At 35.9% G+C, this 27,389-nt stretch overlaps 1 protein-coding gene across 1 annotated transcript in view; it reads left to right on the forward strand.

Moving 5' to 3' along the window:
• Positions 1-27,389, forward strand: part of LOC120628680 (protein halfway) — a 49,893-nt gene that overhangs the window by 12,550 nt on the left and 9,954 nt on the right. Inside the window, exons 2-3 of the mRNA XM_039897236.1 lie at positions 20,964-21,059; positions 22,707-22,893. Of these exons, the coding sequence (XP_039753170.1) occupies positions 20,964-21,059; positions 22,707-22,893 (283 nt within the window). The remainder of the gene's footprint in view (positions 1-20,963; positions 21,060-22,706; positions 22,894-27,389) is intronic.

The following is a 27,389-nucleotide window of genomic DNA, read 5'->3' on the forward strand; positions in this document are numbered from 1 at the left end:
ATTTCCAAAAGTCGTTTTCTTCGCTTCAATCGATAAGCCTTGTATTATATTAACGAATCTAACCACCTGATTCCCGCTTTATTCGTCTGCGTTTATTATGGTTTTTTACAAATCCCGTGCGAAGGGGGATTTTTCGATCGTTGGAGGCTGGTCGATTCGCAAGAGACTATGGATCATGGTTAAAAGCACACAAGTGATATCACGGCTATTCATCGCTCTTCGGACGTTCTAAGCAGATACATCTATGTCCGTTTTCACTAACGACGAACAAAGAATTGGCTAAATAAATAACGTCCAATCTAAGGAGTTTCCTAGGCATCCATCGTTAACCTATAGTTATCACCTAAGAGTTGGTGTAATGTAAGTTCGTTTTTAATAGGCATCGCCTAAATCCTTAGGCATTCGTTTAGGTTTAGTGAAAACTGGCATTAAAACCGGCTCTACAGGCGCATTCCTCGCTGCATTTCTGATTATGCAGATTGATTGAATATTTACGTAACGTAGTTGACTGGGTGGTTATTGTGACAAGGTAGGTATCATACCTATATGTGAACTCCGAGCTAATGTTATAAACATGTACACAGAAGCCATTGGTTTCAATTTTTATGTACCTGCCACATTGTTGACTGTGTTTTAAAATAGTAAAATAGTTATGCTTTAAGGAGTCCGTACACGGCGCAATCGAATATTTCCTAAGACTTCGCGAAAAGCAGGCAAAGAGCAACACAAAGAGTTTTGGAGGGAAAGCGTAGAGGGTACATTACCGAAGAATAAAGATTTGTTTCGAAACGAAAAATAAAATGATAAATTACACCATACAGATTCTTCTGGTTTTCGCTGATTATAGCAAATTAAGCTTAATTTTTATAACACTTAATATTATATTAAATAATAATTGAGAGACAAATCGGATTCCCGACTGATAAAATTAATGAGTTAGTTATTAACGTCCACCGCACGACTGCTTTCTGATTGGGGAGGGAACTTTGGAGCATAGACCCACCACGCTGCTCCTATTTGGTTTGGTAGGTAACAAAATCGTGAAACTTAAATGGGCATTTAGCTCGCAGAATTAATTGACGTTGGGGTCTCAAGCTGCTGGAATGGCGACCGTGCAATGGTAAACGCAGCGTTGGTGGACCTCCTATTCCCTGGACATACGACATCAATTATTGTTGCCCGCGATGTTTGTCCGCGTTTATTACGAATCTCTGGGAACCGCTTGTTTTCCTGGAAGATAAGGAAATTTACAAAAAAAAAGTTTTTTTGGGTAAATAAAATTAAAGGTAAATAAAAACACTAATGGCTGGAGCCTTATTTTAAGGGAAGTATTACTACCCCTGTGTCTGAGGATACCGCTCATCCATAACAAGAAATAAACATAAAAACGAGGGTAGGTATGCAAACAAAAAATAATTTGTAATGATATTAGAAATAATAGACATGATACATTGAATAAGTTAATAAGTTCCTTACAATATATAAAAAGGACCTTACTTATTTAAAGTGCATAGTAATTTGCTTGCGTGTTTGTATGTGGGTGTGTGTGTGTTTGTGGCGTATTTGGCAGTTTGGTGAGTATGCCAAATATAAAGTTGATTGGTTGCTTAGTCACGGCGTTAACGGAAGACAAACCAAAACACACATAAACAGACTTTCGCAATTTATATTAGTAAGGTTGTAAACTAAAATATGCGTTTATTAATATTTTTTAACATTATAATGTCAAGAAGCGGTGATAGCCTAGTGGGTAAGGCTTCGGCTTTCCTTTCTTGGAGACGAAGTTCGAGCCTCGGCACGCACCACTAACTTTTCGGAGTTATGTGCGTTTTATTTATAAATTTGAAGCAATTTAAATATCACTTGCTTTAAACGGTGAAGAAACCTGCATGCCTGAGAGTCCCATATAACGTTCTCAAGGGAATGTGAAGTCTACGCATCGGCACTTGGCCAGTAAGGTAGACTACGGTCTTAACCCTTCTCATTTCCCGAGAAGAGGAGACCCGGGCCCTGTAGTAGCCCGGTAATGCGTTGATGACGAACATTATAATCGTTTCTCTATAAATAAAAATAAATATACTACACTACGACAATACACACATCGCCATCTAGCCCCAAAGTAAGCGTAGCTTGTTTTATGGGTACTAAGGTAGCTGTTGAATATTTTTATGAATATAATACACATAAATACTTATAATATACAGATAAACACCCAGACACTGAAAAACAATCATGTTAATTACATATCGCAGCCCTAGGTAGATTGCAGACGCAGCACGGCCCCACCAATGCAACCAAGCAGGAATTTACGTCACGACAACATTTCATTTTAAGTTAAATTTGCATATTGTCAATTCTTTTCCTAACTTCGGAAAGAACACTAAATTAGTTAGAATATAAGTAATTAATTTTAATTTTTATATTTTTTAATTAAATTTAAATTAAAGTAAAATAAATTACTCCAAGTCTTCCAAGCGCTGCGTATGTATTTTGTTCATCACACAAACATTTTCCAGTTGTGGGAATCGAACCCACGGCCTAGGACTCAGAGAGCAGGGTCGCTGCCCACTGCGCCAGTCGGCCGTTCTATGGAATACTAGTTATACTTTTGTCACATTAAAAGCTTAAAAGCAGTTCGGTTGTGCCCTGGCCAATTGTGAGATACTTTACCTATGTTTTTTTCTGATCGTTAATGAACAATGACTAGATTCGATATTCGTTGTTAAGTCGATACCTCGAATGCATAGATGTGTAGAATTAAAAAAAGATTAACATTTCTTTTTTTGTGCATTTTAAAACTAGTAGGACCTTAGTTTATATTTGAGTTGTGTCCAACTTGTTATTTTTTTTTACCATGCTGCGGTAACCTCTCATTGGGTTAATAAAGTCAAAGTCAAAGTCAAATATTTCTTTATTCAAATAGGCAAATAGATGGCACTTTTGATGCGTTGATTATATACAAAATGTGTAATATTTTTAATTTCGGAATGTTCTTGAGATTATTGTTATTATTAAAACCATTTCATATTTGTGCCTTAATAAACAAATAAATAAAATGAACTGACAATAATAATTCACCGTAGGTAGAAAATCTAAAATCTCACACTAGGTAACCTCTTCCCAAATCAACTCCTATTGTTATAAGAGGTCGTTGTCTGTGGCTAATAGTAGGTCTAGAACTTGCAAGGTGCAATCTGTTACTAAGAACTAAGAATTATTCTGCGTGCATAAACAATGAGTTGATTGTTTAAGCCCGACACACACACTCAAAAAAAAATTGACTGAGAATTGTCGACGACACATGCCATATAACATGATACCGAAGGTAATAGTAGATTAATTATTTTTGGCCTAATTTTAAACAATGTATTGAAACGCATTAAAATAATCGATTATCGAGGTTACTACGCAATTTGACAGCCGGTTGGCGCAGTGGGCAGCGACCCTGCTTTCTGCGTCTAAGGTCGTGGGTTCGATCCCACATATAGAAAAAGGTTTGTGTTATTAACATGAATGTTTTTCGATGTCTGGATGTTTATCTGTGTATTATAAGTATTTATGTGTATTTATATTCATAAAAATATTCTTCAGCTATCGTAGTACCCATAACACAAGCTACACTTATTTTGGGGCTAAATGGTTATGTGTGTATTGTCGTAATATATTTATTTCTATCCTCAAGAAACTCACCAATTAATAAAAATAATAACAATAAGTTATTATTTTTATTAATTTTTATTAATTGGTGAAACTCACCAATAAATAAAAATAATAACTTTATGTTATTATTTTTATTAATTGGTGAGTTTCTTAAAGTCCAGGTTGCCAGAGAAATTACTGTATTGGACAGGATAGAAAAGTATTGTGGAATTGTAAAATTATATTGCAAAATAGTCACTGCTGATTTTGCAATATAATTTTACATAATATAACACAAGCTACGCTTACTTTGGGGCTAGATGACAATGTGTGTATTGGGGTAGTATATTTATTTATTTAATGAACACGTTAAAAAACATAGTATGTTTTTCACCCTATCCTTATATACAATCTTACGCGTGTAAAGGCCCTATTGCATTCTTAATCATGCGGCGCACGAGTATCGGCTGTCGAGCGAAAAACAATAGAAACCGGTGCCTTCGCCGAGCGCACAGACTGCGTGGAAACTTCGAGACCTTGTTACATTCTAATAGCGACTGTACCCCGAGTAGGTACCGACTTATAAGATTTTCATTTTATAAATCATAATTGAACTTCAAAACAATAAACGAAAATAATTCCTAGTGATCTACAGGAAAGGACTAAACTGTATTTCTGCCACAATTGCTCAAACGTGGAAATAATATCCAAAGAATATTTTTTTTTTTTACTTACGACTAGTAATACAGGACTTTTCCTAATTCATTAGCGTAGATTCTGATATACCTATCAACATACATTATATAATATATGACCCAAACTACTAATATATTATATGCGAAAGTTGAAGATTAATGGATCTATGTTTGATGTTACTCTTTCACGCAATAACTATTGAACGATGAGATGGTAGCGGGTTAACCTGTTAAGGAGTATGGTAGTCCCCCTAATTGGTTTCTACGCGAAATCGCAGCGGAACACTAAATCGCTTAGCGGCACGTTTTTGTAGGTGGGTGGTAACTAGCCACGTTCGAAGCCTCCCACCAGACCAAAAAAATATGAACATACTAGCTGACTCCCGCGTTCTAGTAAGTTTTACACAAATCTTGTGGGAACCGTTACCTTAATGTGGTTATCGCCATCATCTCACTACCGTGTAATTCTTATGTACGCATCAAAAGTGCCACATACAGGCCTACTTGAATAAATATATTTTTTACTTTGACTTTGACCTGGGTTAAAAACTCACCTTAATCGCTTAGTTCGTGGAGAAAGGACAAATAAACATACACACTTTCGCATTTATAATATTAAATTTTCAAAAATATAACACTTTTGGAATAAGTCAGAAAAAAAATCTACCATCTGTGAACTATCTTGGCGTACGCTGAAATAATGTACGGTGGGATTGTTGCTCTGAAACAGTTTTTTAAAAAAGTCCGCGACAGCATTATAGCTATCTCTGATGTGGGAGCCAAGCCATAGCCAAAATAATGAGCAATAAATACATTAAAAAATTTGATACTCTATTTAAAATCCACATTCTTTAGTAAATTAATTCTAATTAAATTACTAAAGAATGTGGTTCACATTATTTCCATGCTCGCTTTTTGATATACGCGCTTTATGTACCAACGTGCATTATTTACTTATTTGCATTATTTAATTACGGACTTTGTTAGCGTTACGTTCATATCTACACACATTATTTACCTCACTGCTTTGTTTACTTACATCTTTTTCTTACTCGCTTTATTAACTTACGCACATTATTTACTATCGTATATTGTTTACGTACTGACTTATAAATAATGTAAGCGTACTCGCTTTATTTTCTTAATTATTTACTTTAGAGATTTATTTAATTACTTCCTTTATTTAAATAAACCACTTCCTTTCCTTTATATTACTTAATAACTTGCTTTATTACGTACCTACATTATGTACTTAAATACATTACTTACTTTCCTTTTGTTACTTAGACATCCATTATGTTATTAAAAAGAAACTCTTCATACCATAGGGATTTAATTTTTTTTAACGTCACAGACTTATGTTGGAAAAAACTCTTTAAAAAGAGCACGGATCTATGTTTAATTGAAATCAACTCTAATAATTAAATGTTTTAGAGGCTATCATAGTAGCTGTTTTGCCATATAATTCAATTATATAATATAACTATAAAATAATACATTTATACCTCGTTAAATTTCCTTTCTTTCGAACACTCGAAAAAAGTTACAATATCCCATACAAAACATAATTTTTATAATAATTTAAAGCCAAGTTCCATATAAATAATATCGGTGCTAATCAGAGCTAAACGGGTGCCAATTTCTGTCGATAATCCTGAAATTGTTGGAGCCCGTCCCGAGGAGTCCCTATATAGCACACGCCACTGACTACTACGGTAAGTCATTATTCCTCTTTATTGCTTTATGTCTATCTCTCTAACATTACATCAGTTACTCCGGCTAATAACTCGGTGTCGGTTGTATTTACTAGGTCGTCTTACATAGTTATGTACATATAGACGTATCCTTTGTGATGTGACTTGTGTGATGATGATTTTTAGATTTTTACTTTGGTGTTATTGATAAACGTAATCCTATGCTAATAACTAAAATACCCACAAGTGATTTATTTGAAAGAGACAAACATTTATTAACTTTTCGAATTGTCAATTGTAGTTGTCACTAGATCATTAATGTCACTTGTCATTTTTCGACCATAGACAAGCTTTGTAAGCGTGAAGTCAATATTACCAGTTTTTAATGTTTATATCCTCTTTGAGAAATTCCCAAATATTTTGTTTTTTTTTTTTTTTTTTTTTTATACGTATACAATTATTAGTTATGTATATTGTGTACTGAGTTTGGCTTTTAAAATTGTGTTATTTGTTATTTATCAAATTTTGTAAATAATTATTATTTTGATTTGTTTGTTTATTAGTTTGGGCCTGCGCAGATTACAGGATTTCATACTGGACCTTTATTTAGCTGCCTAGGTACCTAAATCTCAACGTTCAAGTTAGAGTTATGATATTAAGGGAGTTTTTTTTTTTTTTTTTAATTTTTCTTTAGAGTTGTTTTACAAGTCTAACTTGTTTTTCTTTTTTTTTATTATTATTTTTATTTTTACAATGTTTAACTGTTTTCCTTGTATTTATTGGATATGTATTGTACATTTGAAGTGATTTTCTACAGGACTTGCTGGTACGAAGAAGAATATTGCTACATTGATAAATAGTTTAAATATAATAGTGAATATAATTTTATCGTAACTTATTGACTATATTTATTTATTTACATTTATATATATATATATATATATTTAATTGCTAATTATTGCTACTTATTATATAATGACTTCATTTAATAGCAATTGCAGCGAAACTAATTCAGATATTGAAGATGTTTATTGTACAGGCTCGTCTTCGTCCAATGACAGCTTCCATAGTACAGTTATACCGCTTAACTCTGCGCTTGATAGTACATTTTCACCATATTCTAAAAATTTTAATGCTGTACATATTAATGCACAGAGCATTCCTTCGCACTATTCCGATTTTCTGACTTCTTTTGATACAAAAAGCATTCATGCAATTCTTGTGTCGGAGACGTTTCTTAAACCTTGTCTCCCTTCCACGTCCTACTGTTTGCCTGGCTTCCATCTCATTAGAAACGACAGAACGGGTAAAGGTGGCGGAGGTGTTGCAATTTATTTACGGAGTCACATCCCCTTCCGTATTTTAACTAAGTCTCCATCAACGTATTCTGAATCGTCTGAACACTTATTTATTGAGGTTCAGAGTGGTCAGAATAAACTTCTTCTTGGTGTCTTTTACTGTCCTTCACTTCATATTAATTATTTTGGAACATTTGAAACTTTACTCGAACAATACTCATCCACAGTTGATCATACCATTATTATGGGTGACTTTAACACGTGTCTTATAAAAAACGACCACCGTTCTAAAAATTTAATGAATATTATTAACAGTTCCAATCTTATGTTACTACCCACGCATGCAACTCATTTCTTTCCGAACTGTATGCCTTCTCAATTGGATCTGATGATGGTATCTTCGCTGAATCTTGTTGACAGTCATGGACAGCTACCTGCAGAGGCTTTCTCCTATCATGACTTGGTCTACTTGTCTTTTAAAATTCGTCCTCCTAAAGCAAAGCCAACTATAGTTATGCGACGCAGCTTTCGAAACTTTGACAATGATAAATTTATGGAAGATCTTAGTGACATTGATTGGGAGACTGTCTTTGCTGCTAATTCAATAGATGACAAACTTAATATTTTTAACTCTATTTTGATCGGCCTTTACGATATACATGCTCCACTACGACCTATTAAAATTAAGCATCTTCCTGCACCATGGCTGACTAATGATATCAAAGCACTTATGTCCAAACGCAATGCAGCTAAGGGTAAATATAAGTTAAACCCATCCGCCGCTAACCTTATTAAGTATAAAAAACTTCGGAATCAATGTAGTAGACTTTGTCGAGATGCTCAGCGCAAATATATTCACTCCTCTGTGGACCAAAAGAACACCGGTAAAACATGGCAATTTCTAGCCTCTCTTGGTGTTGGCCGTCAACGCCAACACGTCTCGCATGCCACTGATTTGGATGGTCTTAATAAGCATTTTGCCACTACATTCTCATTTGATTCGTTAATTAAGCAAAGTACACTTAACCATCTAAGATCTTTGCCTGTACATGGGGCCCCTGAATTCCAGTTTCGCACCGCTACCGCAGCTGAGATAAAGAGTCATATTTTTGCTATTAAATCGGATGCAATTGGTTGTGATGGCATAAGTAGGAAAATGTTAATTGCTGCACTTGATTACATTCTGCCAATACTATGTCATATACTTAACTTTTCTCTTACTTCTGCTTCGTTTCCCAGTGCATGGTGTAAAGCTTATATCATACCAATACCTAAAGTTCTCAACCCTTTAACTCCTTCAAACTATCGACCTATCTCCATTCTTCCCTTTTTGTCTAAGGTTCTTGAGCGTGTTGTTCATCAACAACTTAGCCTCTACTTAACAAGGTATGAGGTCTTAAGCCCATTACAGTCAGGATTTCGGCGTGGGCATAGCACAGCTACGACCTTAATTAAGGTATGTGATGATATTCGGTACGCTGTTGACAATAAACTCCTTACAGTTATAGCTCTCTTAGATTTTAGTAACGCATTTAACACTGTCGATTTTGACTTGCTTTTGGCTGTCTTGAGGATGATAAATTTGTCACCACTTGTTGTCAACTGGTTTCAGGGATATGTACGTAATCGACAACAGTGTGTACGGTTGGATCATAAATTATCTTCCTTCATTTCTCTTACTTCTGGAGTGCCTCAAGGCGGTGTTCTCTCTCCTCTTCTTTTTTCTATCTATATAAATTCGATTTCCTCTGTTATATCTTCGTCCTATCATTTATACGCTGATGACTTGCAGATTTATGTTTCGGCGACCATTGATGATCTTGCATATGCGATTGAATCTCTCAATACTGATTTGAATAATATAACGGCTTGGTGTCGATCCTTTGGTCTTCGGGTAAATGCAGATAAATCTCAAGTAACTATTATAGGCAGTAGTTATTTCCTTTCTTCCATATTGTATAATAGTTTACCGCCAGTTCTCTTTGATGGTACGGCTATTCCGATTAGTACTTCGGTCAGGAATCTTGGACTCATTATAGATAATACTATGTCTTGGGTACCACACGTTTCTCAAATGAGTCGCAAAATTTTTGGTGCTGTTCGGTGTTTGGGGCGGTGGAAAAACTTTTTACCTATTAAAACTAAAATTCTTATAGCTAATACATTATTACTGCCTATTTTGGATTATGCAGATGTCTGCTATTTGGATTTATCTGAGACCATGCTAAACAAACTTGAGAGGCTGCAAAACTTGTGTATACGGTTCATTTTCGGCATACGTAAATTTGATCATGTGTCTCAGTATCGTGCTCAATTGATGTGGCTACCAATTCGTTCTCGTAGAAACTTACACGCTCTTTCTCTCCTTTACTCCATTTTATATTATCCACAAACTCCACCATATTTGAAAGAGCGATTCACCTTTCTTGGTAGCAATGTTCACTTAAATCTGCGAGCTAATAACGACAGCTTGTTACACGTTCCTGCTAGTCGTTCATTGGCGTATGGCAATTCTTTTACGGTAAAGGTGGTTAATTTATGGAATGAGCTGCCAAGGGACATAAGACAGTCCAAATCATTAAACATCTTTAAATCACGGTTAAAAGACTATTTCCTGTCTAGTATGTAGCAAAATATCTATGTATTTTATGTGTATGTTTAAATAGTAATATGTATTTAAGTTTATATATTGATATATATATATATATATATTGATATTTATATACAAATATATAAATATATGTTTTACTATATATATGTAGTATTAGTATGTAATGTTATAATTAGCACAATTTAATTATTGCACTATCCCGTTTTCTCTCATATGTTTCTTCAACCAAAGGTTGTCTGGAGGAGATCGCTCCAAGCGATAAGACCGCCTTTGTGCATATGTATAGTTTTTATTTTTTATTTTTTTTGTTAACCTGATTTTATATTTGTATGTGCAATAAAGACTTTTTCTTCTTCTTCTTCTTCTTCTTCCTTTCTGTCACGCTTCTAGAAGTTTCTCACTAACATTTAAAATATGCGATTTCGACCAGATTACTGGATAACCAAAACTATTTCAATAATTATATAGTTTATTTCATACTATATTATCTAGAAATCTGGTACATACTCTACCTATAGGGGTCGTAAAAGCATCGCCGTGTGATGTGGTTGTATGTTCCATTACCAAGTTAAGTTTTTGAGATAAAAAGAGATGGTGGCCTTCCAGAGTTCTCCACGTGGCTTCAATAGCCACTATCGAGGCCAAATATAAATGTCACACAACATAAACGTTTATTAATTCATTATAATAGGTGTATAATCAGTTATGGTGGTGGTATCGGGAATCGCCATATCATATCACGCTCACTTACCCTTTCCGAGTCGACTAACGAACACTGCACAGGTCTTGATACAAATTGACCCATTTAATTTGAACTATAGGACTGATTGTTGCACTTGTCTCCGATACTGAGTCCAAAACAGATTTTTATTTAATTTTTATCAGTCTGTCTGTCTGTCCGGGCATCACGTGAAAACTACTGAACGGATTCAAACAAAATTTGGTATAGTGGTAGCTGATATTCCGGGTCAACATATAGGCTACTTTTTATCCCGATAGCTTCTCCCGGGAAATGAGATTAAATTCAAAAATGTTCTATTTCTTATTATAGGAACTTATGAAGCGTTAACATGTTAATACTAATGTTAGGTTATGGTAATAACTGCATTCGTTAACTTAAAACTAAAGCTAGGAGGGTTCAAAACGCGCCCTTGTCTAAGAAGAGCCCAAGACAAACTTAGCCAGGTTTTGTTTTGTTATCACCATCTCACAGTCGAGTTAATGTTTAGCTATGAAGTCTATTTATCATACCTGTAATCCTTAATATTACTTATAATAGGATTTTTTATTTAAAACATATTTTTTATTTTTATTTTAAACTTTGAACTTATTTAGATATATTTATGTCGTTTTAATAAATAATAATAAATGCGACAGGGTGTATGTTTGTTTGTCCTTCCTTCACGCCCTAACTTAGCCACACATAAACTTCTTTTTTGGCATATAGTTTGCTGAGAGGACGCAGAGTAACATAGGCTTTTTATTATCCCGTAAAAATAAATGGCTCCCACGAGATTTGTCAAAGAAACCGTAATAAAACGCGGGCAGCAGCTAGTTTTAAGTGTCATCATCAACATACTCGGTCGAAGTCGATGGCAAAAGCGAGTATTCTACTAATATTGTAAATGTGAAAGTATGGATGTTTTTTACTCATGCAAAAATGGCTGAACGGAAAGAAATTTGGCGTGCATGTAACCTTTGACATGGAAAAGAACATAGGCTACGTAAAACGTAAGGAATCGTTCTTAAGTAGTCTCCGAGGGAAATTTGAAAATTACTTACAAGCTAAGCCGTAGCTTTGAAATTTGGTATGCATGTCACCCATGCTATGGAAAAGGAAATGTTCTTTCTATCCGATCTCTCAAATAGTTCCATGTTAAGATTAAAAATTGTTAACGAGCGCGCGGGAATGGAAACCTTAAACCACGCGAACAAAGTCGCGGATTACGAAGCTAGTCAGTATATAAATATCACTAAAGTCGCTGAGCATAATGAATACTGTCGCTTAGGTATTATACGCTGCTATACCATTTTATTGTATAGGAATGTTCAAGGATGATGTATTTATAAAGTGCTTTGATGCAAGATGCACAAAGCCAGCGCTGCGAGGTCAACGCTCCCAAGTTTTTTGAGTTTTTTATTTATTTCGACGGTTTGTGGCTTCGATCATTAATGTATTAGATATTATGCAGTCCCAAACAAAATGAAGCGGATACAGTGTTCTGGATATCTGTTCAGTGTTTAAAAGTATTGAATAGTTTTAGTAAATAAATATACTACGACAATATCCAGCTTTCCTACAACACGTAAAAATGTACTCTAAAACGTTTAAGAACGTTTGCTTTCATGCTAAGTCGCTATACTTTAAGGATCAAATCATAAAATCGGATAACAAAGTACAAACAACCTGGAAAATTGTTAATAATGAAACTGGGAAAGCTAAATCTCGCAACGTAAACTTTGAATTAATTATTAATGATAATAAAGTTACCGCTGACAGTGAGGTTGCAAGTACCTTTGAAAACTTTTTTCAGAGTGTTCCTATTTTGTTGACTGATTCACTTAATTCTTCACCTACTGCAGCTCAGAGTTTATTGAGGAACAACGTTAATGAGTGCAACGTTTTATTTAATTTTAAACATATATCTGCATATGATATAATAAAGAATTTTAAGTTGTTGAAACAGAAAAAAACCGGTGATTTATGGGGTATGTCTGTAATCGTAATATCTAACATTATAGACGTTATTGCCCCTTACTTAGCCATACTTTTTAATGAAAGTGTTGATAGAGGTACTTTTCCAAACTTAATGAAACATAGTAAACTTATACCTCTATTTAAATCTGGCAATAAAAACGACATTAACAATTACAGACCCATTTCAATCTTACCAGCTCTTAGTAAGGTCTTTGAAAAAATTATATTAAATCAACTTTTGAATCACTTCAATGTAAATAACTTACTACATCCGGAGCAGTACGGTTTTACTAAAGGTCGTAGCACCACGGATGCAGGCGCTAAACTTTTAAAACATGTGTACGATGCCTGGGAACGTTCGCAGAATGCCATTGGTGTTTTTTGTGATCTATCCAAAGCATTCGATTGTGTCGATCATAAAACCTTGCTTCTTAAACTAGCCCATTATGGTATCAAAAACGTTGCACTAAATTTGGTTGCCTCTTATCTCAGTGACAGAACCCAAAGGGTTTGCATAAAAGACATTAAGTCGCAGGGGTCGGCTACGTCAATGGGTGTCCCACAGGGTTCAATCTTGGGTCCCTTTCTATTTTTGGTGTATATAAATGATCTACCACACCATGTCAGTGAAACCTGTGACATTGTACTGTTTGCTGATGATACATCTCTAATTTTTAAAACTGATAGAGGTAGAGACAACTCTGACGATGTAAGCCGTGCTATGTCGCATGTGTCGCACTGGTTTACTGTCAATAATTTACTTTTAAATGCAAAAAAAACTAAGTGTGTGGAATTTATTTTACCAAATGTAAAGAAAGTTAATAAAAATATAATAATAAATGGAGAATCACTAAAAATGGAAGATTCCACAGTTTTTCTGGGCATGACCTTGGATTGTAAGCTTCAGTGGGGTACCCATATAGATACACTAGCAGGTAAACTAAGCTCGGCTGCCTACGCCGTCAGGAAAATTAGACAGATTACTGACGTAGAAACAGCAAGACTTGTTTACTTCGCGTACTTTCATAGTGTGATGTCTTACGGGATCTTATTATGGGGCAAAGCTGCTGATATTGAAACTATATTCATATTGCAGAAAAGAGCTGTACGGTCAATATATAAACTTAAATCACGTGAATCCCTCCGTGAAAAATTTAAAGAAATTGGTATACTTACGGTAGCCTCACAATACATTTATAACAATATAGTATTTGTAAGACAACATATTAGTCTTTATAAACAAAAAGTGGATATAAACAGTCGACTTACAAGAAATGGTCATAAATTAGTGACATCTGCATATCGTCTGCGAAAGGTGCAGAAGTCATTTGTGGGATTGAGTATACGCTTTTATAATATGATTCCTAAGGTAATTTTGGACCTACCAATCCATAAGTTTAAAGAATGTGTTAAAACACATTTATTACAGCGAGGTTATTATACAATTGATGAGTTTCTTAATGACAAGGTTGCTTGGAAGCATCCGGTTTCATCTCTCACAAGATAGAAAAATGAATGTTAAAATATAAAATGTAAATTTTTGATGTTGGAAAAGAGCAACTGCTGAGTTTCTTGCCGGCTTCTTCTCGGTAGAATCTGCCTTCCGAACCGGTGGTAGAGTCACTACACACGGACAGACTTGACGTTTCAAAAGTGCTTGTATTAGGCCTACTTGAAATAAATGAATTTTGAATTTAATAAATTTTTTTTTGAATTTTGAATACACACCTCGCCATCTAGCCCCAAAGTAAGCGTAGTGTTATGGGTACTGAGATGGCTGATGCATATTTTTATGAATAACTAGCGTACCCGGCCCGCTTCGCCGCGAAAGATTTTGCTTTATTTTATTTAAACAATAAACTTACATCATTAAATTTTTAATTTAAGTCTCATAATATATTAAATCATTTATTTCTCTCCGTATTCATTCTCTTCTATTCTATTCTCGAGCGGGTGAAGATCATTATCCACAACCATGTACAACCAACAATAGAATATCATCATAGTAAATAAAAGCTGTATTTCACAGTTTGACAGTTCAAAAATAGGGCTGCTCCGATCGTCACCAAACTTTACAGGATTACTAGCCAGGTCAATTCGGAGATTCCCTGAAAGTTTCATTGAAATCGGTCCAGCCGTTTCGGAGCCTATACGGAACATACCCACACACTTTCTCTTTTATATATATAGATAGATATACATAAATACTTATAATATGCAGACATGATAGTGAAAGAACCAAGCCTTGCTGTCGCCAAGCTGCATTGCTATGTTACGGTCTGAAGGGTGTGGCTCCAGTGGCGTGCATAGAGGGTATGCACAGGTTTTCAGATTGTATTAAATGAAGAAAATCTCCATTTCGAGTTATAAATGCTTAAGGTTAGGCTTTTATAACTATTACAAATTACAATGCCTATTCTTAAGTATTTTACAGCACGTACTGGAGGTTTTCTTCATTTTATATCATCTGCATACTCTGTGCATACCCGTACCCTGTGCGTACCCTCTATGCACGCCACTGTGTGGCTCCCGGTATAATTACTACGTTGTACGTTAATATATTTGAAGCTGTTGCCCGCGTTTTGTCCGCATTTATTACGGTTTTTTAATATGTTAAGAGAGGAGAGGAGTGTACACCATTAATGTAAAAAAATTAATGGTGTACACTCCTCCAGCCTCCAGCCCTCCAGCCATTTAAAAAAATGGCTTTCACGAGATATGTCTTAAGAAAGCCATTTTTTTTAAAGGGATAAAAAGTAGCCTATGTTACTCTTTGTCCTCTCAACAAAATGTATGCCAAAAAAGAAGTTCATTTGCTTAGCTAGGGCGTTAAGGAAGAACATACAAACATACACCCGGTCGCATATATTACTATTTATTTATTAATTAAGTAGAAAACCAAGAAATTTAGAAGAAATTGTATATTTATTTATTTATTTATTAGGGAGCCAACGTGTATATAATCTAACTTAATTTATGGACACATTTAACAATTGTTTTATTAATGTTGTACACTCCACTTAAAGGCTAACTCAGCATGCATAACACAAAATACACTCTTTGTTTACAACCACATTTGGTGATATTTAGACGCTAAACAAAAGCAAAACAAAATGGAAAAAAATACAATAATAGGTACTTACATAATAAAGAGAAAATTACTGGCCATCATGCCGTACTTTTAAATGTTTTTTGACTTCTTTTTTGAATCGGGGTGGAGTGTCGAAAAATATCTAAGCCAGCACTTCCAACCAAACTGTTGTAGGTAACAACTATTCTTCACAAATGAGCGGATCTGCCAAGATTTGATCAAGTGATTCTAGGCCAGAACGTTAGCTTATTCTTAATATGCGAGCTTGAATTATGCTTTGGTTCCGCCAATCGCACCCTACTCAGCAGATTTGGGCAATCGATCCCCGCGTCTATAATACTTTTCTGGAAAATGTATATGTATATGTTTATGTGGTGTTTAATAAATGTGTATTCATTCATTCATTAAAAACCATCGCCAGAAAACAGTAAACAGGAGGTAAACTTCGAAGGGCACGCAAGGACCGTGCAACCAAAAAGAGCAGCTACTGAGTTTCTTGCCGGCTCTTCTCGGTAGAATCTGTTTTCCGAACCGGTGGTAGAGTCACTACAAACATACATACTTGAAGTTTAAAAAGTGCTTATTAAGTAGGCCTACTCGAAATAAATGAATTTGAATTTGAACCCTGTGTCCATCAACCTAAGGAGTAGGAATTTGAAATACATGTCCTTCAGACTGGAGCACAGCAAAGCTTGTACTACCCCGGACGAGCTCTTTCACAAAGATTACTACTGCCGTTAAGTGTTATTATTTGTCCAACTGAAGGCGATGTTTAATAGTATTTATTTACTTTTATCTAAGTATTTATTGTATGGTATATAGTTTATTAGTTTGTTTTTAATATTTATTATATGCTAGATGTATTTGTGTATATTAGTTTATGTATTTTTTTCTTATTCTAAGGTTGCCTGGCAGAGATCGCTACCAAGCGATAAGGCTGCCTTTTGTATTCTACTTCTATTTTTATGTTTCTTTTTTTTTCTTGCATAATTCTTAATGCGGTGTACAAATAAAGAGTTGTAATAATAATAATACTACTTCTAAATCATCATTTAAAATCCATCCGTAACAAAAAAGATACTTTAACATGTCTCTCTGTTTGCGACCGCGCAAACCTAATTCTCAAAGTACGGACGATGGGATATTTAAGACTTGCTAGCGTCATAGCGTTTACCGGCCGTCGCCAATTATCCAATACCCGCTTCCTTTCCTCATATTAAGAGCCAAACAAAGACGGCGAATGCAAGCAATTTCCACCCCTACTCCTGTTAATCTTAACACATGTTTTGGTGTATCGGATGCAGTTTATAGTCAAGAGTGTTTTGACACTGATCGTAAGTAGGTGTAACTTTGTGATGTTTCCGTTTGACGTCGATGCTAGGTTGGTAGGTCTTAGAACAGTATATACTAATAGCAGTGGCGTGCACTTCATATTCACAAAAGCTCTGCCTACCCTAAATTTTTTGTATAACTCATAAATGCGAAGGATTTTTCCATTTTATGGCAACTTCCTTCTTTATGCATACAGTGGTCAAAAATCCTGTGTAAATCCACTGATTCTTAGGGACAAACAAAAGTTGACTCTTTATTTAACCGACCCATCCATTTACTTACTTCAGTCAACGTTGCTTACCCAGTACAATAGACTATTCTTTGGTTTTGCTTCAAGGCTTTGCTTCAAAATTTGTATTAAACGTAAGCTTATAGAAAAGTCCTATTATAGAATTACGTCAACGATAAAAACGCTTGGGTGTAAATTATTCCTCTAACCAGGTTGCTTCTTAAAGAGTTTTAAAAACAATGTGAGATGGTGATAAAAAAAACAACAACCGCCTAAGTTACTTGTAGGCTTCGTCTTAGACCAGGGCGCGTTTGAATCCATCGTAGCTTTAGTTTTAAGTTGACGAATTTAGTTATCGCCAACAACGCACTTCTATGTCATGTTTTACATGTTATGTACGCATCAAAAGGGCCATCTAATTGAATAAAGAAATATTTGAATTTGACTTTAACTTTGATTAAAAGCAGGTATTACTGAATAAAAGGATTTTAAAGAGTGTGAAACCATAGTAGGTCCCCAGGATGGTATTTTGCCATTGTGTGTCTATCTGTCTGTTTGGTAACTATGCTTCCTATTCGTATTGCTTATTCATTGCTTTTATTTTAATTAGTTTTATTGTAATTACTTTTTACTTCCACTGATTTTGACTAAATTTGACATAGAGCTTTGGCAGCAGCAGAAACTTTGTATCCCGCAAAACAAAGAGTACCGTTTGATCATAGTTAAAATATATGCATAGTTAAAAACTTGAGAAAAACATTGCCTTCTAGCCCGGGCAAATAAATTTTCCCTACGGGATGCTTTCAAAACATAAACAACCGCGGACGAAGTCGCGGGAAAAAGCAAACTTATATGCTTTCTTCAGGTAGACTTACATACCTTATTCACATACCTTTAAGAACAACATAAAGAACTCTCATCAGGCATGCAGATTTCCTTACGATGTTTACCTTTACCGTTAAGACAGTCAAGAATGCTTATTAAATATATAAGATATCTTTGGGTAGGTAGGTACATCTTGGCTGATAACGCAGATTGTTCTCTGTAAACATTGGAATCCCGTTATCAATGTCCACAGATAACCATTTTATTCTCATCATAAATATATACCTCCAGCTTAAGATGTCTTCCAATCTAATACAAGATATAAATATATGTAGACTGTACAAGTTATTTTTGTTTACCACAATATTGATTTAAAAAACACCCATATTAGTATGGGTGTTTTTTTGTTTGTAGACTTATGTTTAAAATGGGAAAGAAACTCCGTTTGTCTATTACCTTTTCATGCCTTAACTACTAAATAGATTTGTATAAATTTGGCAACAAGATAAATTGCATCTGCGAAAATGACATAAGAAAAATGGAAATGAAGCAAAATACAAAAGCTTTACTTTTTTGTTTTATTCTTTTATTCCACTACATGTTAAAACCCTTGACTCTCACCTGATCATGATGCCGTCTAAGATGGTAACAGGCTACTTGTAAGAGGGTAAGGTAATTTTTAAAACCGTACCCGTAATCGTTTTTTACGCGAAATTGTACCGGAACGCTAAATCCATTGTAGGGATGTGGCATTTTTATTGATGCCGCAATCGGCAGCGTTTCGGCTGAATGCTAAATCGTTTTCGAAGGATGGAAACGAGAGACAGCCAAAGCCAAGACAAGACATCGATTGGGGCAGTGGGCAGAGACCCTGCTTTCTGAGTCTAAGACTGTGGGTTCGATTACCATAACTGGAGAATGTTTGGGCGATGAACATTATTATCAAAATTAAGCTTAATTTGCTATACTCTACAAATCAGTTAATAATTTAACAATTTTTTATACTCTACAAATCAGTTAATAATTTAACAATTTTAGTACAAAAGTCAACATCTCCTGATGATGCTCCGGTTTCGGAGCGAAACGTGCGTAGAGGGTGTATTGCCGAAGATCTGTTTGGTGTGGAGTATAAGGATTGAAAAAATTATAAATTACACCACACAGATTCTCCTGCTTTTCGCGGAGTATAGCAAATTAAGCTTAATTTTGATAATATATCATGGATTTCCGCAAAGTAACGCCTGCTTCTATCCAATACGATGAACATTAATTTTTTTTTTCAGGGTCTGGGTGTTTATCTGTGTATTATAAGTATTTTGTATATTATTCATAAAACTATTTATCAATTATATAAGTACCTACCCATAACACAAGCTACGGTATATTGTCGTAGCATATTTATTTAATTTGAAAAAGAACAAAAGACAAGAACAGAAAAAAAAATGTAAATTATCAAAATGCCCCACCCGTGTTCCAGGGATCGAACCTGGGCTTATAAAAATGCCGTTATAAATAAATCATATAGCTCACCGCTGCGCCCGACAGGTCAAGCAACTAAATACGACGGCTAAACAAGTTTTTACTTTACGACGTTGACGGCAGTATCGAATGTTTACGGCCACTCAGCAAACAAGGGATCTATTTGCTAATCGGTGGGCTTGTTTACGACCACTGGCGCACCCTGTGTGTGTGTGCCTAGACTCAGAATGGCTAATACTAGGCAAATGTTTATATATACCATGTGCCCGTTTTTTTTAAAGCATAAGCAAAAGCAAGCAATATGTCGTAACAAATAGCACGTAATCTATCTTCTATATATATAAAAGAGAAAGTGTGTGGGTATGTTCCGTATAGGCTTCGAAACGGCTGGACCGATTTCAATGAAACTTTCAGGGAATCTCCGGATTGACCTGGCGAGTAATCCTGTAAAGTTTGGTGACGATCCGAGCACTCATATTTTTGAACTGTCAAATACAGCTTTAATTTACTATGATGATATTCTATTGTTGGGTGTACATGGGTGTAGATAATGATCTTCACCCGCTCGAGAAGGGAATAGAAGAGAATGAATACGGAGAGAAATATTATGAGATTTAAATTAATAATTTAATGATGTAAGTTTATTGTTTAAATAAAATAAAGCAAAATCTAGCACGGCGAAGCGGGCTGGGTACGCTAGTTAATATATAAAATAAGAAATAGATATTAAAAAAAGTTTAAAAAAGATGTTGCACTATAAAAGCAACAAATTAGTTTTAAGGTAACAAATAAAATAAAAATACAAACATGTGCCCGTTTTCACTAACGCCGAAGGCAATGCCTAAGTAAGTAACACCTAATCAAGAAGACTCCTAGGCTATATTTACCTTTCACCAATTGGTTTTGAAACGGTGATAGCCCAGTGGCTCGACTTTACTTTCGGGGGGCCGAGTTCGAACCCCCTCACGCACCTCTTGTCAAAGTTATGTGCGTTTTAAGTAATTAAATAAATAAATAAATAAATAAATATACTACGACAATACACACATCGCCATCTAGCCCCAAAGTAAGCGTAGCTTGTGTTATGGGTACTGAGATAGCTGATAATTATTTTTTTATGAATATAATACACATAAATACTTATAATATACAGATAAACACCAAATAATTAAATATCACATGCTTCAACGGTGAAGGAAAACTTCATGAGGAAGTGCATGTCTAAGAGTTCTCCATAATGTTATCAAAAGTGTGTGAAGTCCACCAAACCGCACGAAGGGAACAGATCATTTTAGGAGACTCTATGATGATTATTATATGTCTACCTATCTTTGTGTTGCGCACAGACAGTCATACATGAATTTGTCCCCAGGTGATGCTGTGGTGTTTGCTGGCGTGGTTCACGGCGCATCTACAGCTCACAGAAACCAGAATGGAAGAGGTCGACTCCAAATACAAAAGTATGGAGGTATGATATATAACTAGTATACCGAATCAAATAATTAGTTAGATACTTACCAGATTTGGTCACGGAATCATTTTTCGCCCGCCAATACTTATGCTATCATTATCCCAAACTTTATTAAAATGCCTACGATTTTAGTCTACGAAATATTGTCCACAGAATTTCACTCTCTTCTTGGTTGCTACTATACAATTTGTAAATGAAAACCGAAATAATACTTTACAAGCTTTAGAGGTACATTATGTACTGTCTTTGAGGATTATCTGTGAAACCAAAAACCTAATATTTTTTGAGTAAACTAATGCCATAGTTTTTACTGAAAGAAATCAGAAACAGCCCTAACATCACATGCAAAATTAAAATGATGTGTCTCCAGTCACTATATTAGGCATCTTGAAGCGTGAGTGTGTGTGAGATGAAATACCGACACGCACTCAGGTACTATGCGTGTCGGTATTTTATCTTCAATAGGGTTGTCATAAGTAAACACCCAAAATGTTTTGAATTTGTATGCAAAAATAAGTATGCTTCATTTGATTTATTATTTTTAAAGGGTGATTCCTTATGAAATATACTTATGCATTCTTCAACATTATTTCGTAATTCCGTTACACGTTGTATAAAAACTTTCAAAATATCTTAAAAAGAATTACATTATAATTGCTCCTAATTTAACTACTTGAAAAAATGATATTGAATTTAGTAATTGGGTTCTGCTATACCATTTGGGTACGGCACCCTAAAAACGACCGTTCGCGTTATGGAAACGACGTCATGGAATTTTTAAAAAGTCATTACATAAAAAGACATCGTTACGCGAAGCGACTAGGTCAGGGCCTCCGGGCTACATGAGGGTGCTTCAGTGAACTCGTATAGAGGACGTTGAATAAAAGATTAGAACCAACACAACTTGCAGCTAGAGACACGATACTATGAGCTGGAATTATACCGCCTTTTTGTAACTATAATATTATTTTGTCGACTTTTTATGAAATTACAAAAAAATCAAAATTCGAAATTCATTTATTTCAAGTAGGCCTAATATAAGCATTTTTTAAGCGTCAATTATGTCTGTTAGTGGTGACTCTACCACTGGTTCGGAAGCAGATTCTACCGAGAAGAAGCCGACAAGAAACTCAGCAGTTGATATTTTCCAACATCAACTATTTACATTTTACATTTGAACGTTCATTTTTCATTTCTCTGAATGAACATTTAGACAAACAATTTGAACAGTTAGACGGCTTATATTTTTTTGCAATTATTAATCGAGATGTCGCGTAGAAACTGATTAGGCGTATGACTACCATACTGCCTAAAAGGTTAGCCCGCTACCATCTTAGACTGCATTATAACAAGCTAACAGGTGAGACTGCAGTCAAGGGCCCATTTGTAGTGGAATGTAGAAAGAAAACACTCTTTGGTTTTTTTTCAATCTGCGCAAAGGGTTTACTCAACAGACAGCCAAATTCTTACTGCTCGATGATCTGCACGAATTTCAAAAATAACCATTTGAAATTCATACAGCTTTTCTATCCCAAAAAACTCGGTTTCGCGTCGTGTGAAGAAACGCACATTCGTGTTTTAATACTTCTATTATACAACAGTTGCATAAATAACTCGAAGTCATGTGCTATTCTACCTTGGCAGCCACACACCCAATCCACGGAGAACCCAAAGCCGGAGCCGCCTCGCATCGAGCCCAAGCTGGGAAACTGCTTCCACATGACCCGCAAGGACTGTCCCGCCGACATGAGATGCAAGAGGATAGAACCAGACTCCGTGTTCTGCTGCGACGTCGACAGCTTCAGACTGAAAGAGGCTTTAGCCATCACCAGTAAGTTGCTTCACCGAAGTCATTATCATGCGAAAACGGCGTACCTCCTTGGTGCGCAGGGTTCTGGCTAGTTCCAGCGGCCTTCTGAGGGTACTTGCTGGCAGGACTGATTGTCAGTACCTGTGCCATTGCTGCATGGTACACGTGCTTTCCAATCGGGCATGCTCGAAGGGTTTTATATAAACTATTTCCTTAGGCTAATTACTAACAGTTAACTTTGTATTTTACCAACCATTTATGATCCGAGTCGGTCGAAATAAAGTCAATGTCAAAGTCAAAAATATCTTTATTCAAGTAGGCCCATAGGTGGCACTTTTGATGCGTACATAAGAATTACACGGTTGTGAGATGATGGCGATAACCACATTCGTAAACTTAAAACTAAAGCTACGAGGGTTCCAAACGCGTCCTGGTCTAAGAAGATGCCCACAACAAATTTAGCCGGGTGTTTTTTGTTTTTCTGTTATCACCATCTCAAAATTATTAGAAGAGCAACCTGGTTAGAGCAATAATTTACAACCAAGCTTTTTTATCGATAACGTAGTCCTTTATACTATAATAGGACTTTTCTATAAGCTTACGTTTAATTCAAACTTTGAACTTTTTAAGAGACATAAATGAATTTTATTTATTATTTAATTATTAATCACCAATAACTTACATCAGCAGGTTGAACTAAAGGCCTCTCCCAATGGGAGGTTTTGTATATAATCACCACGACGCACTGGGCAGACGACAGTGGCGTGCGCTTCATACATGCACAAAAGCACTGCCTACCCTAAAATTTTTGTATAACTCATAAAGGGCAGTGTCGTGCAGAGAGGGTGTGCACAGGGTATGCAGTTGATATAAAATTAAGAAATTCTCCAGTACGTGTTAAAAATACTTAAGGGTAGGTTTTTTATAACTCTTACAACGCTTATACTTAAGTTTTTTATAACTCATACTGGAGATTTTCTTCATTTTATATCATCTGCATACCCTGTGCATACCTTTTATGCACGACACTGGCAGACGGGTGGGGGATTGGAGTAAATGGAGGTAATTGTCTCCGTTATATTCCTTAGTCGCCACGTACGACAGCCGCGGGAAGAGGACGGGTGGTAACAACTGTATTCTGATCAGCTGTCACCACACTCAAGAGTCAAAATCAAAACTTTTATATTCTAAAAGACCTTCTCCTTCTGGACTGGACATTTGGATAGAATGTCTCCGATTCTTGTATGTTCCAGCCTTCGAAAATTCTAGAATTTTCCTTGCAGTTTTTTTTAATATTAGGTAATAATAACGGACCAAGCAGATGGCCCCCCCTTATTAGTTCTAGGAGTAATGCTGGGGATCCCAAGTAGATTTGCGTTAAAATTTTTAAAACAACAAGTTCGACCTTGGCTGCTTTCTCAATTGATAAGTGATGATTCAGTCTTTAAGATGGTAGCGGGCTTACCCGTTAGGGGTAAGTCATAATCATCAAATAATATAAATTCTTAAAATGCCCTTGAACCAGGGACCTCCCAGCTAAAACCACAGCGTTCACCGTTGCGCCAGGGAGATTGTCTACTCACCGGCTTATTACATTCTGAAATAGATCTATTTATAGGCATTGTCTTGCATTATGAACTCACCTTGCTAGATATATATAGCTCATTGTTGTATAATTGCAGTTAAACATGGCCCGTGCGAAACTGATCTATTAAGTCGGAATGCGGCCCGACATGCGCGGTCGCACTCCGGGAAACGATCCTAGCTAATATTGTATTCATCTAGCAAATGCCCGCGACTGCGTATGCGCATAATTTCTCGTGAAATTAAGGCGCAGTAAGCGTACGAAGTATTAGCTTGTTAGGAGTGCTACGAGATCATATCGGTAAAGGAGAAGAATCTATAGAAGTACTAGAGTTACCGGACGGAACGGGACACTGGCAATGGGCGGGGACAGTTCGGAGAACCGAAGGACATTGGGGTCCCAAGGTGCTGGAATGGCGACCCCGCACCGGTAAACGCGGCGCTAGTAGGAAAGACCTATGCCCGCCAGTGGACATCAATCGATTGAAGCTATGATGATGTAGCTTAAGAATGTTTACGAGAGGAGTTCATGCGCCCTGAACCCTCTCTGGTCTTACTTTTCTACTCTAGGTCTTCTAGGTCTTCTCGCGTACTTTTCGCAGTAGGCACGCATTAGATTAGAACGTTGTGGGTGACAAAATAATAATTTACAGTGTTTTTAAACTTGTTTGTTCACACCTTCATCATTTCAACCGATAGACTTTTACGGTTGGATATATATAAATAAATAAATATACTACGACAATACACACATCGCTATCTAGCCCCGAAGTAAGCGTAGCTTGTATAATGGGTACTAAGGTGACTGATGAATATTTTTTATCAATTACATACATAAATACTTATTATATACATATAAACACCCAGACACTGAAAAACATACATGTTCATCACACAATCATTTTCCAGTTGTGGGAATCGAACCTACGGCATTGGACTCAGAAAGCAGGATCGCTGCCCACTGCGCCAATCGGCCGTCAATATATCTTTTGTAAGGACTTCCGGTGTGTGCTTGGATTGGTTTTCTTGGATTCGAACTCGGCCCTCCGAAAGTTAAGTGTAGCTCTTACCCAATGCGCTATCAACGCGTATCGTTCTCGGTTACATTCCCTTAATCGCCACGCAAGACACCCGAACATAACTTCAATCGATTGATGTCACCACTGGCGGGCATAGGTCTTTTCTATAAAAGATCTACGCTCGAATAGACCTGAATATTTACAGTCCTGGGCCGCTTTTATCCAGTGGCTCCCACCGACTCGTTTGATGTCGTCTAGTGTTGCCCAAATGCAAGAACAAGACGAGACTTAGCCAGTCTTGGTCTTGGTCTTGCGCCAATACACCTGGTCTTGGTCTTGGTCTTGGTCTTGCGCTCCCAGTCTTGGTCTTGGTCTTGGTCTTGCAGCAAGAGTCTTGCAAGTCTTGCAATTACCTATTAGTCTATTACTATTTATTAAAGTTTACTTTAAATCTTAGAAAAACGTATTAGAATTGGAACATTGTGAGCTTGAATTAACATAGCCATAGTAAAGATCAAGCAGATTAATAAATAACTGAAGATTTGATAAGAAATTCGAAAAATCAACTGACCTATATGTCGTTTTCCATGGAAGTAACTGTTTCTTAATAAACATTTATGATTTATAAGCTTACATTTGCTAAAACATGTAAAAAAACAAATTAATTACAATAACTTGACTGTATTTTAAAGAACAATACTTATCTGTCTAGAAAGAGATTGAACCCTCAACTTATAAGAAATTTAATAAAAGAGTTTTACGATTTATCATTTATTTGAATAAAAAATAAAATACAACACAAATCAACAGCTTTATCATTAGGTTATGATACTTTATATCAATTCTTTTGACCAAGAATTAATACAAAGTAACCATCTGGCTGACTCATCACTTAACCTATTTCTATGTTTTCTAATTACTAATGATGCTTTAGAAAATAACCTCTCAGCAGGTACTGAAGTTGCAGGTATTGAGAGAAAATCACGGGCCATTTTCGATAAAATCGGATACTCTGTCTCATGCGTCCTCCACCAATCTAAAATCACCAATCTGAAACTTATTTATTCTTTGGAACACCTGTAGGTACTCTTAAAATTCGAAATTATTTTGCATGAATAGTGTCAAATGTTATGATTTCGGCGCGGCGGCAACGATTGTTTTAGATTTCAAAAGAAGCCGCCGGCGCGTGTATCATAACCATGTACTTCCGAAAAGCGGCAAATTTCTTTGAGAAGTAAGTACAAAACCTTTGATGCCGCATTATCAAAGTGCCGATGGTTAAAACATAACTATGCATGCACTCAGTTTGATTTTAATAGATATTTTTTTATTCGCTATGTTTATGGTATTAGTCGTAATGCGCATAGGTCCAGTTTTTCATATTCTTTGATATAGTTTTTTGCGTCTCATAGAATTCCTAAGCGTACCTACCTACCTATACACCGAACTGTTACACCTAACTACTCCGTGAAATAGCGCTAAGTCCTAGCTGCAAGACGCAAGAGTCTTGCAGGCTATGTCTTGTTCTTGCTCAAGTCTTGCACGGTCAGTCTTGGTCTTGGTCTTGCTAAAAATACGCGGTCTTGTTCTTGGTCTTGGTCTTGCAAAAACGCAAGAACAAGACCAAGACTGCAAGACCAAGACTGAATTTGGGCAACACTAATGTCGTCTATCCATCTCGTTGGGGTCTGACTAGCGCCGCGTTTACCGGTGGTGACAACTGTATTTTAACCTGCCGTCGCCACATGGCATGATAAAATTCATTATGTGCCTGTAAATCAAATATTAGTTTAAGATAGTACAAGAGATATGGATAGTAGAAATGTAATTATTACAGACTACAGTGTATATGGCCTCGATGGTAAAAATAACTCGCAATCAGAGCAAGAACAATGCGATTGTTAGTGGGATTTG

This window comes from Pararge aegeria, chromosome 13 (assembly GCF_905163445.1).
Source record: "Pararge aegeria chromosome 13, ilParAegt1.1, whole genome shotgun sequence".
Taxonomy (NCBI): Eukaryota; Metazoa; Arthropoda; class Insecta; order Lepidoptera; family Nymphalidae; genus Pararge; species Pararge aegeria.